We start from the raw sequence: 13,543 nt of genomic DNA on the forward strand, positions 1-13,543 counted from the left end.
TCTCAACAGTACTTATACCCCAATAATCACAGCTGCATTATTCACAACTGCCAAAAGGTGGAAGCAACCAAGGGTCCATCAGCACATAAATGGATAAACAAGATGTGTTATATGATACAATGGAACATAACTCAGCCATAAAAAAGAAATTAAGTTCTGATAAATGCTACAACATGGACAAACCTTGAAAACATTTATACTAAGTGAAATAAGCCAAATACAAAAGGACAAATATTTTATGATTCCATTTATATGAAATATCCAGAGTAGGCAAATTCATAGGCACAGAAAGTAGATTACAGGTTATCAGGGGCTGGGGTGGGTGGGGGTGGATTGGGGAGCTAATGCTTAATAGATACTGAGTTTCTGTTCGGGATGATGAAAAGTTTTAAAAATGGATAGTGGTGATAGCTGCACAGTACTGTGAATGATGTAATTAATACCACTATATTATATACTTAAAATTGGTCAAAATGGCAAATTCTACTTTTTCTACCACAATACTTTTTTTAAAAATTAGGTTTCTAACTTCATCTTCATATTTACATGTTTTGTGTCCTTCAAGGCTCCTCAATAATACTGCAAATGTTTCTTATATGTCCTTATATGGCAGGAGAATCAAAACATCTATAAAGGTAAATATGCAAAATATCTTTGTCTTAGAGAAGCTAGTTTTTAATTATCCACAAATATTTTTTTGCAGTTTGGGTCTGAACATCTTGGAGTTGAGGATGGGAGAGGAGGGCACATTTGGAATATTCCAGTCCCTTCTAAGAAATAAGAAAAAGAACTGCAATAGAGAAAATAATAAAATTTTGCTGGGAAGTTACTTAACTATATGTTACTGACCACAGAGCATGAAAAAGAGACATTATAACTTATTCTAGAAAAACAACAACAAATGCCTATGGATGTGAGCTGTTGGTTGCTCAACAACTATCTCCACCCCTTCTCGTAACTTATCCTTCCCTGGCATACCCCTATCTCCTCTACAGAAGTGGGAACTGCTACGTACATTTTTTTTTTTTTCATTTACTGGGTTTCCTTAAAGCTAAACAAGTGAACCAATCCTTCCCATTGGGCCCTAAGAAATCTGCTCAGGGATTTCTGGGAAGGGTTTTCCTCCATGATAAAAAGGAATGCATAAACACCTACTTTCTTCAGTTATTCATTGTTGTGTCTAGATGTGATGTCTAGGACTGTGATAGTCATTTTGTGACCAAGATGACACAAGTATAACACCCAGCCAATATATGGGGTAAGGGAGAATGAAAACAGGCACAGCCTGGGCCCTTGACGACATCGCTGAGCTGCTGATCTAATCCAAGAACATTCTCCTTCTGGATTTCTGCCCACCAGACACCATGAGGCATGGAAGATACCTGCTTTTGCTGGGAGCACACAGAAGGTGCTTAATCCACAGTGAATGAACAAACTGACCACAGAGCTAAATAAGATCACCATTACTCTCTGTGCCAGTTTGAAACTTTTATGTACCCCAGAAAAGTGATGTTCTTTTCTCATTCAGTATTGTAGGATGGAAACCCTTTGGATTAGATTATTTTCACAGAGATGTGACACATCCAGCTGTGGGTGTGACCTTTTGATTAGATTACTTCCATGGAGATGTGGCACGCTCAATTGTGAGTTTGACTTTTTGGTTAGACGGAGATGTGACTTGGTTAGTTTAGTTGAGTTCTTCAAAAGGGGAAACACTTTGAAGAAACCTCAGATGCAGATGTTTGGAGAACAGTCGCTTCAGAACTGACAGACATGGATGTGTGGCAGTGTGTAGACTACCAACAGAGAGCAGATGCCCAGACACAGGCAGAGCCCAGCAAGACATTGCCATGTTCTCATGAGATGCTAAGTAATCCAGAACCCAGAGTTGTGTCCCGGAGGAGCTAAGTGAAGACCCACAGACACTTAGAGAGGAAACTGCTGGCATCAGACGTTGGAAGCAACAGAACTGGGAATAAGGACCAGCAGACGCCAGCCACATGCCTTCTCAGATCAGGCTTCCTTGAGCCAAGGTATCTTTCTCTGAATGCCTTAATTAGGAAAAATTTACAGCCTTACAACTGTAAACTTGTAACTTATTAAATTCCCTTTAAAAAAGTCATTCCATTTCTGGCATATTGCTTTTCAGAGGCATTAGCACATCAATATAATCTATTTTATACTCATCCAATAAATAAGGTAATGTACCCCAAATTTTCCAGTTTAAAATGTAAGTGTAGAAAAACATGTTTTTTGCATTTTCCAGTTTCCATCTATGCTACAGGTGCTTAAAAATGCATCTTTTTAATATATAAAATATGAAACTAGCTTGCTTAAAAATACTGAATATTATTTTTCAGTGTAATAAACTGAATGTTATTTTCCCCTTTAAAACATAATTAACAGGAACGTCTCAGGGACTAGAAATTATGATGCGCTAAGCACTGCAGTTATCAGTCAAGAGGTAGCCAAAATCAACTCTGATGGACTTAAGCAAAGACAAAATGTTTTAAAGGATAGTGTAAAGTTCACAGAATCATTGGGAAGACTGGAAAACCAGGTTCCAGCCAGGAGCACAACCACAAATCATACTACTGAACACCTGCCCAGCTGCCTCCAGACCCCTACCTCTGCAGACCAGCTCCTGACATGACCAGCAGGGCACAGTGGGGCAGGCAGGCCTGGAGAGAGAGCCGGCATCTTTGCCTGTATCCTAGCTGAATGGCCTTTCCAGCTTATAAGTGTCCCAAGGTGGGGTATGTCCCAAACAGAAGAAGCGTATCAAATGATGGGTGGCCCAAAAGAGCAACAAATGTCCATGACACACAGTGGAATTCTGTATCTGCTACTTAAGTGCTTGTAGAGTCAAAGGGATAGGTTTGAGGACAGGTAATAAATGCAAAGTTGGCCACCTGATACCCACTTCGGAGAGTGAATTTCACTTCCATTAAGTGCTGGTGCCAGAAAGCTTCGATATAACGAACCCCTGCAGGATTGGTTAGATATTCTGTGAAGATCATGTAATCCGACCAGACTTGGTTTACTCAGTTACAAAACTGGAAGTTCTTTTGCATGCCACGGAAATACCTGTTCATTTGGTGAAGGGTTTAGAAGAGGATTTTCCCCTCCATTTGAAAGAAAATGAACACAAAAAGAGGCTCTAAGTATTTGATTCAGTGTAGCCTGCAAAAAGCAAGGCAAGCTACTTGAAGAAAGGTCAGTTTATGCTCATATTGATTTGTGCAAAAGATGTACTGTGTCTGAAATTCCTGTTTAATTCAACTGTCTCAAGGAAAATCATCATCTCCATGAACAAAAAAGACAACTCAACAGCACAAGGAAGCATCTGGAAAACAGTCGCTACCACCAATAAAATCTTGTAACAGCCTGTTTCACACTGCCATAGGCAAAGTGCCAATGAATGGAGGAGTGCCTTTCATTAAACAGAAAAGAGAAAAGGGAGCTAGCAAGTTAACAAAAGGGCACAGTGTGGTGTTCCAGAAAACACTGCCAAGACAATGCTCAGTTGACCCACAAAATGGCTTCATCTGCTTTACCTCACTAGAAAGAAACAGAATTATACCCATATACCAGGGCATCTGACATAACGGTGCTCACATTTTTTTCCTGCTTGCTGACCAAGGCTCTCTGACATAGATTCTGAGTTAACAATTTATATATGTTCTGTTACATAAAAGGGGAATAGTCAAGACACTCTTACCAAAATGAATAAAGAGACTGAAAAAAGCAGCACTGAGCATATTAAGCCACCGTATGGTTGCTTAGTGCTACAAACTTATTTATCTTATTTTCTTTTAAGCGCCATCTAAAAAAAAAAAGAAACACCTGCAGTAACTACTGGGTGAACTTGAGAAAAATTACAAGTGAGGAGCTCAAATTAAAAATAAGCATCAATAGGGCAATGTGACAGTGGCTCAATGGCAGAATTTTCGCTTGCCATGCTGCTGGAGACCAGGGTTCGATTCCCGGAGCCTTCCCGTGCAAAAAAATAAAAAATAAAAATATCAACAATGCTGCAGTTTCTGTCACCAAAATGGATGAGATCCTTTATAATATTATGCAACAAATAAAGTTTCTGCTATTGTTGCATTGAGAAATTTTTCTCAACATTTTCAACATGGAAAATACTTTTTCTCATTTGGTAGAAAACCATGACTTCAAATTTTTAAGAGCATTCAACAACGTTACAAAGAGTTGCAACACTTAATCTACTAGAAAGACAGACTAGTATATTCTTTAAGTCATCTTCACTGGTTAAGCTGCATGCACACACACAAACATCTGTGGAGCAACTAGATCTGTAAGCTCTCCAAAAAGTGCTAACCAGTCCTAGCATCCACAGGCTTTCTCCTCTGGGTCCCCTCTATCACTGAGTTTCTTGTTCTGATTTTCTTTTAGCTTGTTTCATAATTTTCTTCTCTTCCCATAAATCTATTTCTTCTTTTCTCATTCTAGTTAGGAAATGAAAAAGATGATCATTTTCCCTGCACTGATATAGCACCCACTGGTAAGCAAAATGGATTCAGACTTTGCAAATTCAGCAAATTTGAGTCTCAAAACATGAAGTGAGCAGGAACAGCAGCATTCACAAGCAGCCCACTACTCTTCCTCTAGCAGCTGTCAGCAGGCTGTTCTGATGCTATCCGTGAAGGACAAAGAAGCTCTCTACCTGCTGCTGAGAATGCACCTTTTGGTGGCAGGTGATTAGACTCATCCATCATGCAGCAAATGCGTGATTTTTTTTTTTAAAACAGTTTTAGACTGGAGTTCTGAGAAATGTTCACAAAATCTGAAATACTTACTCTGCAATGATACGACCCTTGCCTTGTCATCTCTGAAGAATGGTTCCTCTGGTACATGGGCAGACTGGGGCCTCAAAAAGCAATGTGGACAGGGGAAGGAAAGACTGAGGTCTGGCAGGGGCTGGAAACTAGGGAGCCCAGCAATAAAAAGGATGCAGTATGCATAAGAGATGAAATAACCAGAGCACAATTAGGATCCAAGAAAATGGTCAACCTACATTTAATAGAGACTAATTCAACACTGCTAGACTGGCACTGAGTTATAGGAAAGTGGCTAACACAAGTTTACCAGAAAAGAATTAAGATACAAACCTTATTGTTAACAATAGCTTCAGAGTCATCAAAGACAAATTCCCCATCATAGCTGCGTGCAAAACACATGAGGGAAACAAATCCTACTACTAACTTGGCCCAGAAAGGAGGAAGCAGACAAGACGGAATGATGTGATCCAAATTGGAATCCAATTCACCCATTTTGAATATCGCGGGCTGCCAGTCTCTTGCTCCAGCATTATGCTTGTTAAAAGTCTGCAAAATAGTAACATGATATAAAAATGCCATCATCAATGCATTGTTAGGAATGTTTGTACAGAATATTTACCTTATGTGAATAGAAGCTAGAAAGTCACATGCTTGATTTTACAGGATACAATCTTCAACTTTGGGTTGCGGTTTTCAAACTCTAATAGAAGGACCACTGGGAACACGCACAGAGCCCAGGGCCCTTCTGCAACCTACTGAATAAGAAGCCGTTGGATTTCTGATGCTGGACTCCCCTTGAGAAACACAGTTTTAAAGGAATGCTATAACAGCTCAATAAGGCAAATCATTTTTTACAGTCCTTGAAATAGTATAAAAAGTTAACAAAAATTACCATCTTTCTTCATCCAACAAAGAACTATCAACAAATATTCATTTTTGGCACATAAACAATAATGGGAGTGGGAAGCAGGGAGAGTATAAAACATGCTTGTGATCCTGAAAGATCTTAGTCTATTTGTAGGCCTCAGAGACATATGCAAGTTAAATAATAATGTGAGAGAGAGAAGAATTTAGTTCAATATGAGGGAAGTCACAGGCAGGGTACCGGATCAACTGCCAGGCTGCTGGTTCACACACAGAGAATAGAGGAGATAATGCTGTAGACTGACTGGTTTGGGACATCTTATCTAGAAAGGACTGAGCTGTATCTTAAACAATGGGGTGAGGAGAAGAAGGGAGGCTATTCTAGGTCAGGCTATTAGCTCCAATACTGGTAAAAGAAGTAAGTTAAAAACATACATTTATTTTTAACTTTTCTTTCAAAGAGCCGAATGCTAAAAGCCAGAAAGTTTTGTCTTGCCATTTATCAGTTATATGACTTTATGCAAGTCATTTACCTCTCTGAGTCCATTTCCTACACTACTCTGAGAGTTCTCTAAAAACTTCCTGCCTCAAAATTTGCCCAAACACCCCCTAAACTTCATTTTATCTGCCCCATTCCCACCTCAGCCCTATTGCTTTATTTTAATACCCCAGGATCACGTTTGGATCAGATTGCTTGGGTTCCACTCCTGCATAATTCTGGAAGTTTTTTAATATTTTGGGGCCTCAGTTTCTTCACCTCTAAAATGGGGATGATGGTGTTTTTACGTGGTTGTCATGAGGGTTAAAGGAGATGCCCACCCAAAGTGCTCAGAACACTGCCTGGCTTTAGTAAATGCTTAGGTTAGGTTACCTATTATTACTAACATTTTCTTCGGTGAAGTTGAAAGCACAGACGGAGAACACTTTTCTTTTAAAATTTCCCTTTAGTATTTGGTTTATTGGTGCTGAGACTCTCAGCTTCCCTACTAGGGGACCTGGCCCCTATTCCTTTTGTGCTGAGATGAAAGAGAATCCCAGGCCCCTTAATCGGTAAGGCAGTTTAGATGCATTTGTTTCCTGATCTCTAAGCAAATGCCCCAGATTATGGAATTAATGGGAAGTCAGCAAAATAGGCCATCTTGGGTCTCAGGCATCTTTTCTATAGACTTATATCTGAATGAACCCACGGAGACAGATAAAACAGTCAATGGGGCACCTTATTCTACAGTAATGCCATCCCTTCCCAGGGGCTGGAAGGAGGTTCCAATTTACAATCCAGTGGCTCTACTCACTGCCAGTCTCGCAAGCCTCTTGGCCTGAGAGCATGTAAGTCCTGCTCTCAGCAAACACTGGGGGAATATTCCAGCTGCTATCTGTGCCTTCTTTTATTTAACAATGAAAGGATAAACCACTGCTCAGAGATCCAAATACAGCTGCAAGCACAATACAGGTCACCACACAGGTTTCAGCCATTGTGAGTACATTTTTTGCTAGAGAAATTACTTCTGCTTCTTAAAAAAATAAAAACCAAAGAGTTAGCGAGATACCATTACCATGAGAGGAATAAAATTGTTCTTTGACTTAGAAAAATAATTTGGAGGAAGGCAAATAACTTACATCTATTTTAAAATGTAAATGCAAATTGAGAGATTTCCTCCAGTTCCTTAGATATGCACCTGTAATAAAACTCACCTTCTCATCCAAATAAATAAATAAATGCAAATTGAGCTGTTAAATGGTCATATAACTGGTCTTGACGTTATTCACTTTAGCCCCAAATATTTGAATATTAATTCATAAAAGGTTGTCTTGAGGTTGAAATGGCATTACAGGAGGAAGACTGAATTAGGAAATAATTTGTGCTCTTAAATGAGTTATTATCCCTTACTATCTGTCTCAGACTGTTTGAAACAAAGATGAATTATTTTGGTACTTAAGCAGCATGCAAAGAAGACTGTAGGCCTGAACCTCTAAGGTGTCCTGTTCGGAGTCAACATGACGGTGCAGTCAATCTCAGAAGGAGCTTCTCTTCTTTGGCAGGGACATCAGGGAACCTAGATTCTGTCTGGTTGCCACCCGCCACCCGTTTCCCCCCTGCATTATTTCTTGGTTCTGGATGGCTTTCCCATCCTTGTTATGTCTTCCTTGCTCTTCTCTGCTGGGGGCTCCTCCTCCCCTAGATTGGACTCCAAGTTCCCTCCCTTCCTTAGCTGCCCTTGAAAACACCCACCAATGTCTTTTTCTGTTAAGGAATTTACTGTTAATGTGTATACATACAAGAAAAGTTCAGATAACACCTTTGGTTGGCAAATATGAAGAGAGTTACAAAGTGTTAAAACCCTCCTAGTTCAGTGGTTAAGAGCACAAGCTATAAAGAGACAGGTCTGGACTCGCTAGCTGTATGATCTTGAATAAACTCATCTTTCTAAGATCAATTTTCTCATCTGCAAAATAGGATACCATTACCTCCCTCAGGAGGATATGGTAAGGATTGAATGGAATAAGGTATGGAAATAATTACTTCCTATTCTTATTATTTTGGCGAAATTCGTTCCTGGTGCCCAGTCCCTGACTTCCTACCTTGGGACCATCCACATTGCAGATGAGCTTAGCAACCAGGGGCTAAAATTATTAGGCCAAGAGGTGACTTGGTAAAACAGAGAAAAGGGCACCCCTTCCTTTGGGCAGACGCAGGAGGGGACATTGCCCTCCTGTTCAAGTGTCTTTCTGACTTGCATAAACTACACAGCCATATACAGTGACCCTGTTCCCAACTCCCCTTTCTCAAATGGTAAAGAACTTTGTTTAGCAATGATCAACTTTGGTACCAGAGGTGGTGGAGACTGGAGGACCAGCTCCCTTCCACACTTTGTTGGTACCCAGGCCATGAAGCAGAAAGGGACACTTTCCATCACAGTCTCGATGGGCCCTTGCTGTATTGCCCTTCTTCTCTTCTCCAGGTGATGCCCTGTCTGGGGACCTTGATTCCTTGGCCTTGCTTAGATGGGTAAATTCAACTTACAGAGAAGGGATCTCTTTTGCAGCTTCCACCTTGGTCTAAGCAGAGTGCTCCATCCAGTTTTACCAGTATTAAAGTTGGTCTTCTGATTCCTATCTCTCTGTGTCTATTTCATAATTTGTTCAGAATTAACCGGCTCCTAGCAGCAATTAAAATTGGAAAGAGGCAGTTCTCTTAATTCCAAAATTCTCAGACTTCTAATATCAAACCTCCATTTTCAGAGGGTTGAAACAAATTAGCCAATCATTAATGAAAGGGTCAAAAAGACCTCAAAGAGGGGACCCCAAACTAAACATCACTAAAGCTGGGAACTGTGGGCATGCAGGGACCTGATACATCAGCTTGGGCAGCAGAAAAGCAAGACGAGATGATTCACCCTGGAAAAATAAGCAGCAGCCACCTATCGAAGAGTATCTTCTCACATGCAACCAAAGGCCTGCTGGCCTCTGCCTGGCCTTTCTACCTCATCAGGAACAATCCATCCACACAGTCAGCTGCCTTCTGCCAGTCTGACGTTAGAGACTCTGGAAATCAGGTTAAAGAGGCAGATCATGTCTGACCCAGCATCCATAGGCCTGGCAGTGCAAACACTGAACTGGCCTCTCATCCCCTGGGGCCCTCTTGGCAGGGTCATCTCTACCACCCTCCCCAACAAAGTGCTGAACAAAATAATACTGCAGAGATCTTCCTCTTGTTAATTGCCTTCCCGTGTTCAAATTCAATAACACACGAGGGCTAAGCCTGTAGTAAGAATGCCTGTGCGTGGTTCTGCCTTCACTGTTGAACAGCTACCCACAGGTCAACTGTCCCAGAAAGTTTCATGCTTGGTAGCTTGCAGCCATTTTCCCTAATAAGTCCGCGGTGTCGGTTTACATCTTCCCTGAAGGAAGAGGAGCTGGGGCACACCTGGCACGGTTGGGACCGCAGGAAAGGGAACTGGGTGGGGATCCAGACAGCAATTACAATAATTAATTCTCAAGGAATTCTCCCTATCCATCTGTTCTCCTGGGGAAAGAGCAAAGTGTGGGATGATTCCAAGTGCTCTTTCTAGCTACAGCGTTCCACTAACTCCTCCCTTCTTTTGTGTGTGATTAAAAAAAAAAATAGAAAAAGAAACCACACACATACACACACAGCCCACACTCACATGAAAAAAACCAGGAGCCCAGCGAAATTCGCAGGGGGTAAGACGGTGGTTGTGCCACCTGCTCTGTTTCCCCAAACTTCAAGTCCACGTTGTAACTCACGGCTCGGGAGCCCCGGGGCCCTGGCCGGTTGCCCGCCCCTCTCGTACCGCTTTGCAACAAAGTGTGAGAGGAGCTGGCACTCACGGCGCTGCAGGGTGGCAGCCTTTTAACCCAGGGCAGGCGACCAAACGGCCTGGTTGTACACAGCAAACGTCTGCGCCGCCTACAGCTGACGGTCCCGCGCCGGGTGGCGCAGGGCGCGCGCTGGGGCTGACTGGGCACCGCGACCAGGTGGCCGGGTCCGAAGACGTGATGTAGGCGCTTAGGGTGCCCGCAGCCCAGGGAGTGGCCGCCCAGCTGGGGCGGGGAGTACTGGAGGGGGTGGTGACCGCAGTCCCAGGAGGAGGGCGGAAGCCAGGGCCCCGGGGCGCCAATACGCAGGGCGCGCAAGCCCCACGCCGCTCCCTTTGTCCCGTGTTCTGTTTACACCGGGGCCAAGGAGCCCGTGGCCGACGTCTCCCGGTGGCCCCTGCCCTGGCCGCAGCGCAGAGGCTAGCCCAGGTCCCGCAACCGCCCGCGGAGGGGCTGGAGTCAACTCCTTCAGGAGCACCGCCCACGGGGTGGGTGCCGCCCCCCCCTCCGGGCAGTTCCGCAGGGCTCGGGGCGCAGCGGCAGGAGGGACCCCGAGTCAGTTCCGCGCCCAACTCTGCTCTCCCCGCAGCGCGCTCTGCGGCGCACAGCCCTGCAGGGGCCGCCGCCGCGGCTCCGGGCCACCGGGTGCGTTACCTGCAAGGAGCCGGAGCCGCGGCAGCATCGCCCTCCGGGGTGCGGAAACTCCAGCAGCTCTCGGCGCCCGCCCGGAGCTTGGCAGGGGGAGGGGCCGCCTGCGCGCCACCGCCTCCCCCCTTGCCCCCCGCGGCGCGCCCGCCGGCCCGCAGCTCCCCACGCGCGCTGGCGCTCCCTCTCACACACTCAGGCCCGCCTGGGCCCGCCTCCTCCTCCCGCCGATTGGCTGCTGCCCCTGTCACTCTTATGCCAGAGCCCGGTCTCTTTTTCAGATCATTGGCCGACGCACTGGTGACGTCAGGCCAGGGGCGTAAGCCTGCGGAGACCTAAGCACAGGGACCGACTGACTCCGCGGGAGAAAAGGAAGTGGAACGGCGGAGACTCTAGCAGCTCTAGGGCTAATAGAGGAGGGGCCGCGGCGGGGAAGAGGCGGCAACATCCTAACTCGGGAGTGGCCGGCCGCGTCCTCTTCGTTCTCCCCCGAAAGCCGGTCCTCCCCGGGTGCCGCAGGTGTGCGCCGTCCTCCCTCCCCTTTTTTTGTCTGGAGCGCTGGAGCCTGTTTCTGGTCTGTCTCGCGCTTCTCTCGCTTTCTGTTGTGCTCCGCTAAGGGATTTCAGCTTCCCTGAAGGAAGAGGACCTGGATAAGAACATCCAAACACTAGACTACTTCCTGTCTGGAAACAGTTGTTTAAAATGGGTGTCTATACTTTCTACCTTTCGGAGCAGAACTGAGCCTGTGTTCTTTGATCCGAGGCCCTGCCACCGCGGCTTTTGTTTTAGCAAATTTTCCCCAGCTCAGGTCATACCCTGACTGACCCACCAAATCTGCAGTGGTACCTCATCTGGACAGATCCACCATTCATCCATCCCTGACCACGCTTTGTCCTTAAACCTCCACTCCTAAACTGGATTGCCCCTCCAACTCTTACCACATTTTTTCAGTACATTACTGCTTCAAGATAAAGAAAAACTTTTCTCAACTTTCAACCGCCAAACGAAAAACCTGCTCGTATCAGCGTCGACTTTTTTTTTCCTGTATCACAGACTGTGATCTAAAATCAAACCCTCTTTCCTTACTAAATCTGTATGGTCTGCCTTTAGTCGTTCTCAAGCCTTCCCTCTGCTCCTCGTACCCTTCCAACCTACCACACTGCCAGCTCCCCTGAAATTGTTGAAAGAGCTCCCTGTCATAACTTTCCTAGTCTCCCAGTTCGTTGGTTAGTCACCAATAACTCCACATTACTAAGTCCAGAAGACTCTTTACTTCCTCGTTTTACCTGATCTCACAGCAAAATCCTTTCTTCTTCCTTAAAACATGTTCTTCCTTTGGTGGCAGCCACACTCCACTTTCCTTGTCTTCCTAAACTGTTTCCAGACGCCCTTCAAATGACAAAGTTTTTAGGGTCTCAGCCCTTTCCTCTCAACAATTCTTCCCTGCATGATTTAATCCACTACTAACATTTCAATCATACCCAAATGCTGATTCTTCTCCGAACTCCAAACCCACATATCTTGCTTCTTCAGCTTCTCCACCTGGCTATAACTCACAAGCACCTTTATGGAACATATCCAAATTTTAATTGCATACTTTCCACTATTTGCTCCTCCTCCAGGTCTCCCTGTGGTACTGAAGGCTCCACCATCTGTCCAGTATTTCCAGAGTTCTGACTTCACCTTTGGCATCTAACAAATCAACACATCCTACTTCCTAGTTATTTATCAAATCTGCCCACTTCATCCATTTCCACTGCTGCATTTAATGATGTGCTATTGTACATATGTATTTCCAACTCCATATTCATTAATGTCCAATTGGTAAATTGAGATCAACCATGATCTCATGGTGGAGGTACTTATGCCATGGAAACGCAAATTTTATAAATCAGACCTTGATTTTTTATTTTGACAGTGTTCCTAGACTTAAGAAAGTGATAAGAGATTAAGCAGATTATAACCTTAAAAGCAAGTTGTGCTTAGAGCTGAAAACTGAAAAGATGTTTCCATTTAATGAATTTAATTTGTACAAGGGTGAGGAATAGTTTAATAAGGTCATGTATTACATTTAATAACAATAACTGTTTTAGAAAAGAGCAGATTGAGATGCAATTGCATGGTTGAATTGCAAACATTAGTTAGATACAGATACAAGAGTTTGGCAAAAATCAACAAAAGCAGTTTGTGAGAATTGACCATATAGAGTTTACAATAAGAATTTTTCTAAATTTTATTGTTTGTAAATTGTGTGCTACACAGATTTTATGATTTATAATTAATTATTTTTTATATTTATATTTATAATGCACAAATGATTGTGTTTATATGCATACATCTTTGTTTTTTCTAGAAAGCCAGGTGTTAAACATATAGTAGCACACCACTGACTTACATGGTTAGGACTGCCAGTGCATGGCTTCTCTTGCTTTTAGACGAAGGAGTCCACTAAGAGGCAGGTGTTTGAAAAGAAGATTTGGGAGCTTTGTGCCAGGCAAGCAAACATCACTCTGGGATGAATTTAGTCCTTTTCACTCGTGCCCTGTTTGCTTGTTCCCAGTCTTAGCTGTTTCAGCAGAATTAATGAAAGTAAGTGGTCTGGAAGGCCTAGACTTGATGGTTGGGGCCAGCAGGGAAGATCTCAGGACCTAGAAGGTTATGTAGAGGGTAAGGGTGCACATGGAGGGGAAGGTTCCGGGAACGTGTCATTAAAATGTAGCATAGAAGGGAATCAGGCATGTGGGGCTGAGTGTAAGATCACAGAGTTAGGGTTGTCTTGCATGAGAAGAAGGACCAAGACGTAACTCTTCTTGGTAGATGAGTGAAGTAGAATGGAGATGGTGGCTGTTTTGGTTTGCTAAAACTGCTAGAATGTAATATACCAGAAATGG

At 43.8% G+C, this 13,543-nt stretch overlaps 1 protein-coding gene across 9 annotated transcripts in view; it reads right to left on the reverse strand.

Annotated features, from left to right (window-relative positions):
• The window catches only part of TMTC4 (transmembrane O-mannosyltransferase targeting cadherins 4), a 76,532-nt gene extending 64,364 nt beyond the window's left edge, over positions 1-12,168 (reverse strand). For 2 of the 9 annotated variants that reach the window (XM_077158600.1, XM_077158606.1), the window contains exons 1-2: positions 10,662-10,770; positions 5,136-5,351 (exon numbers count right to left, since the gene is read on the reverse strand). In XM_077158600.1, coding sequence (XP_077014715.1) covers positions 5,136-5,297 — 162 coding nt within the window. In that variant the 5' untranslated portion in view covers positions 5,298-5,351; positions 10,662-10,770. Of the gene's footprint in view, positions 1-5,135; positions 5,352-5,424; positions 5,614-8,691; positions 8,873-9,835; positions 10,199-10,661; positions 10,771-11,938; positions 12,087-12,133 lie in introns of those variants that run through there. The other 7 variants (XM_077158607.1, XM_077158608.1, XM_077158603.1 and 4 more) reach the window with 6 other exon arrangements.
• Positions 12,169-13,543: the final 1,375 nt, after the last annotated feature.

The sequence above is a fragment of the Tamandua tetradactyla genome, chromosome 4, assembly GCF_023851605.1.
Source record: "Tamandua tetradactyla isolate mTamTet1 chromosome 4, mTamTet1.pri, whole genome shotgun sequence".
Classification (NCBI taxonomy): Eukaryota; Metazoa; Chordata; class Mammalia; order Pilosa; family Myrmecophagidae; genus Tamandua; species Tamandua tetradactyla.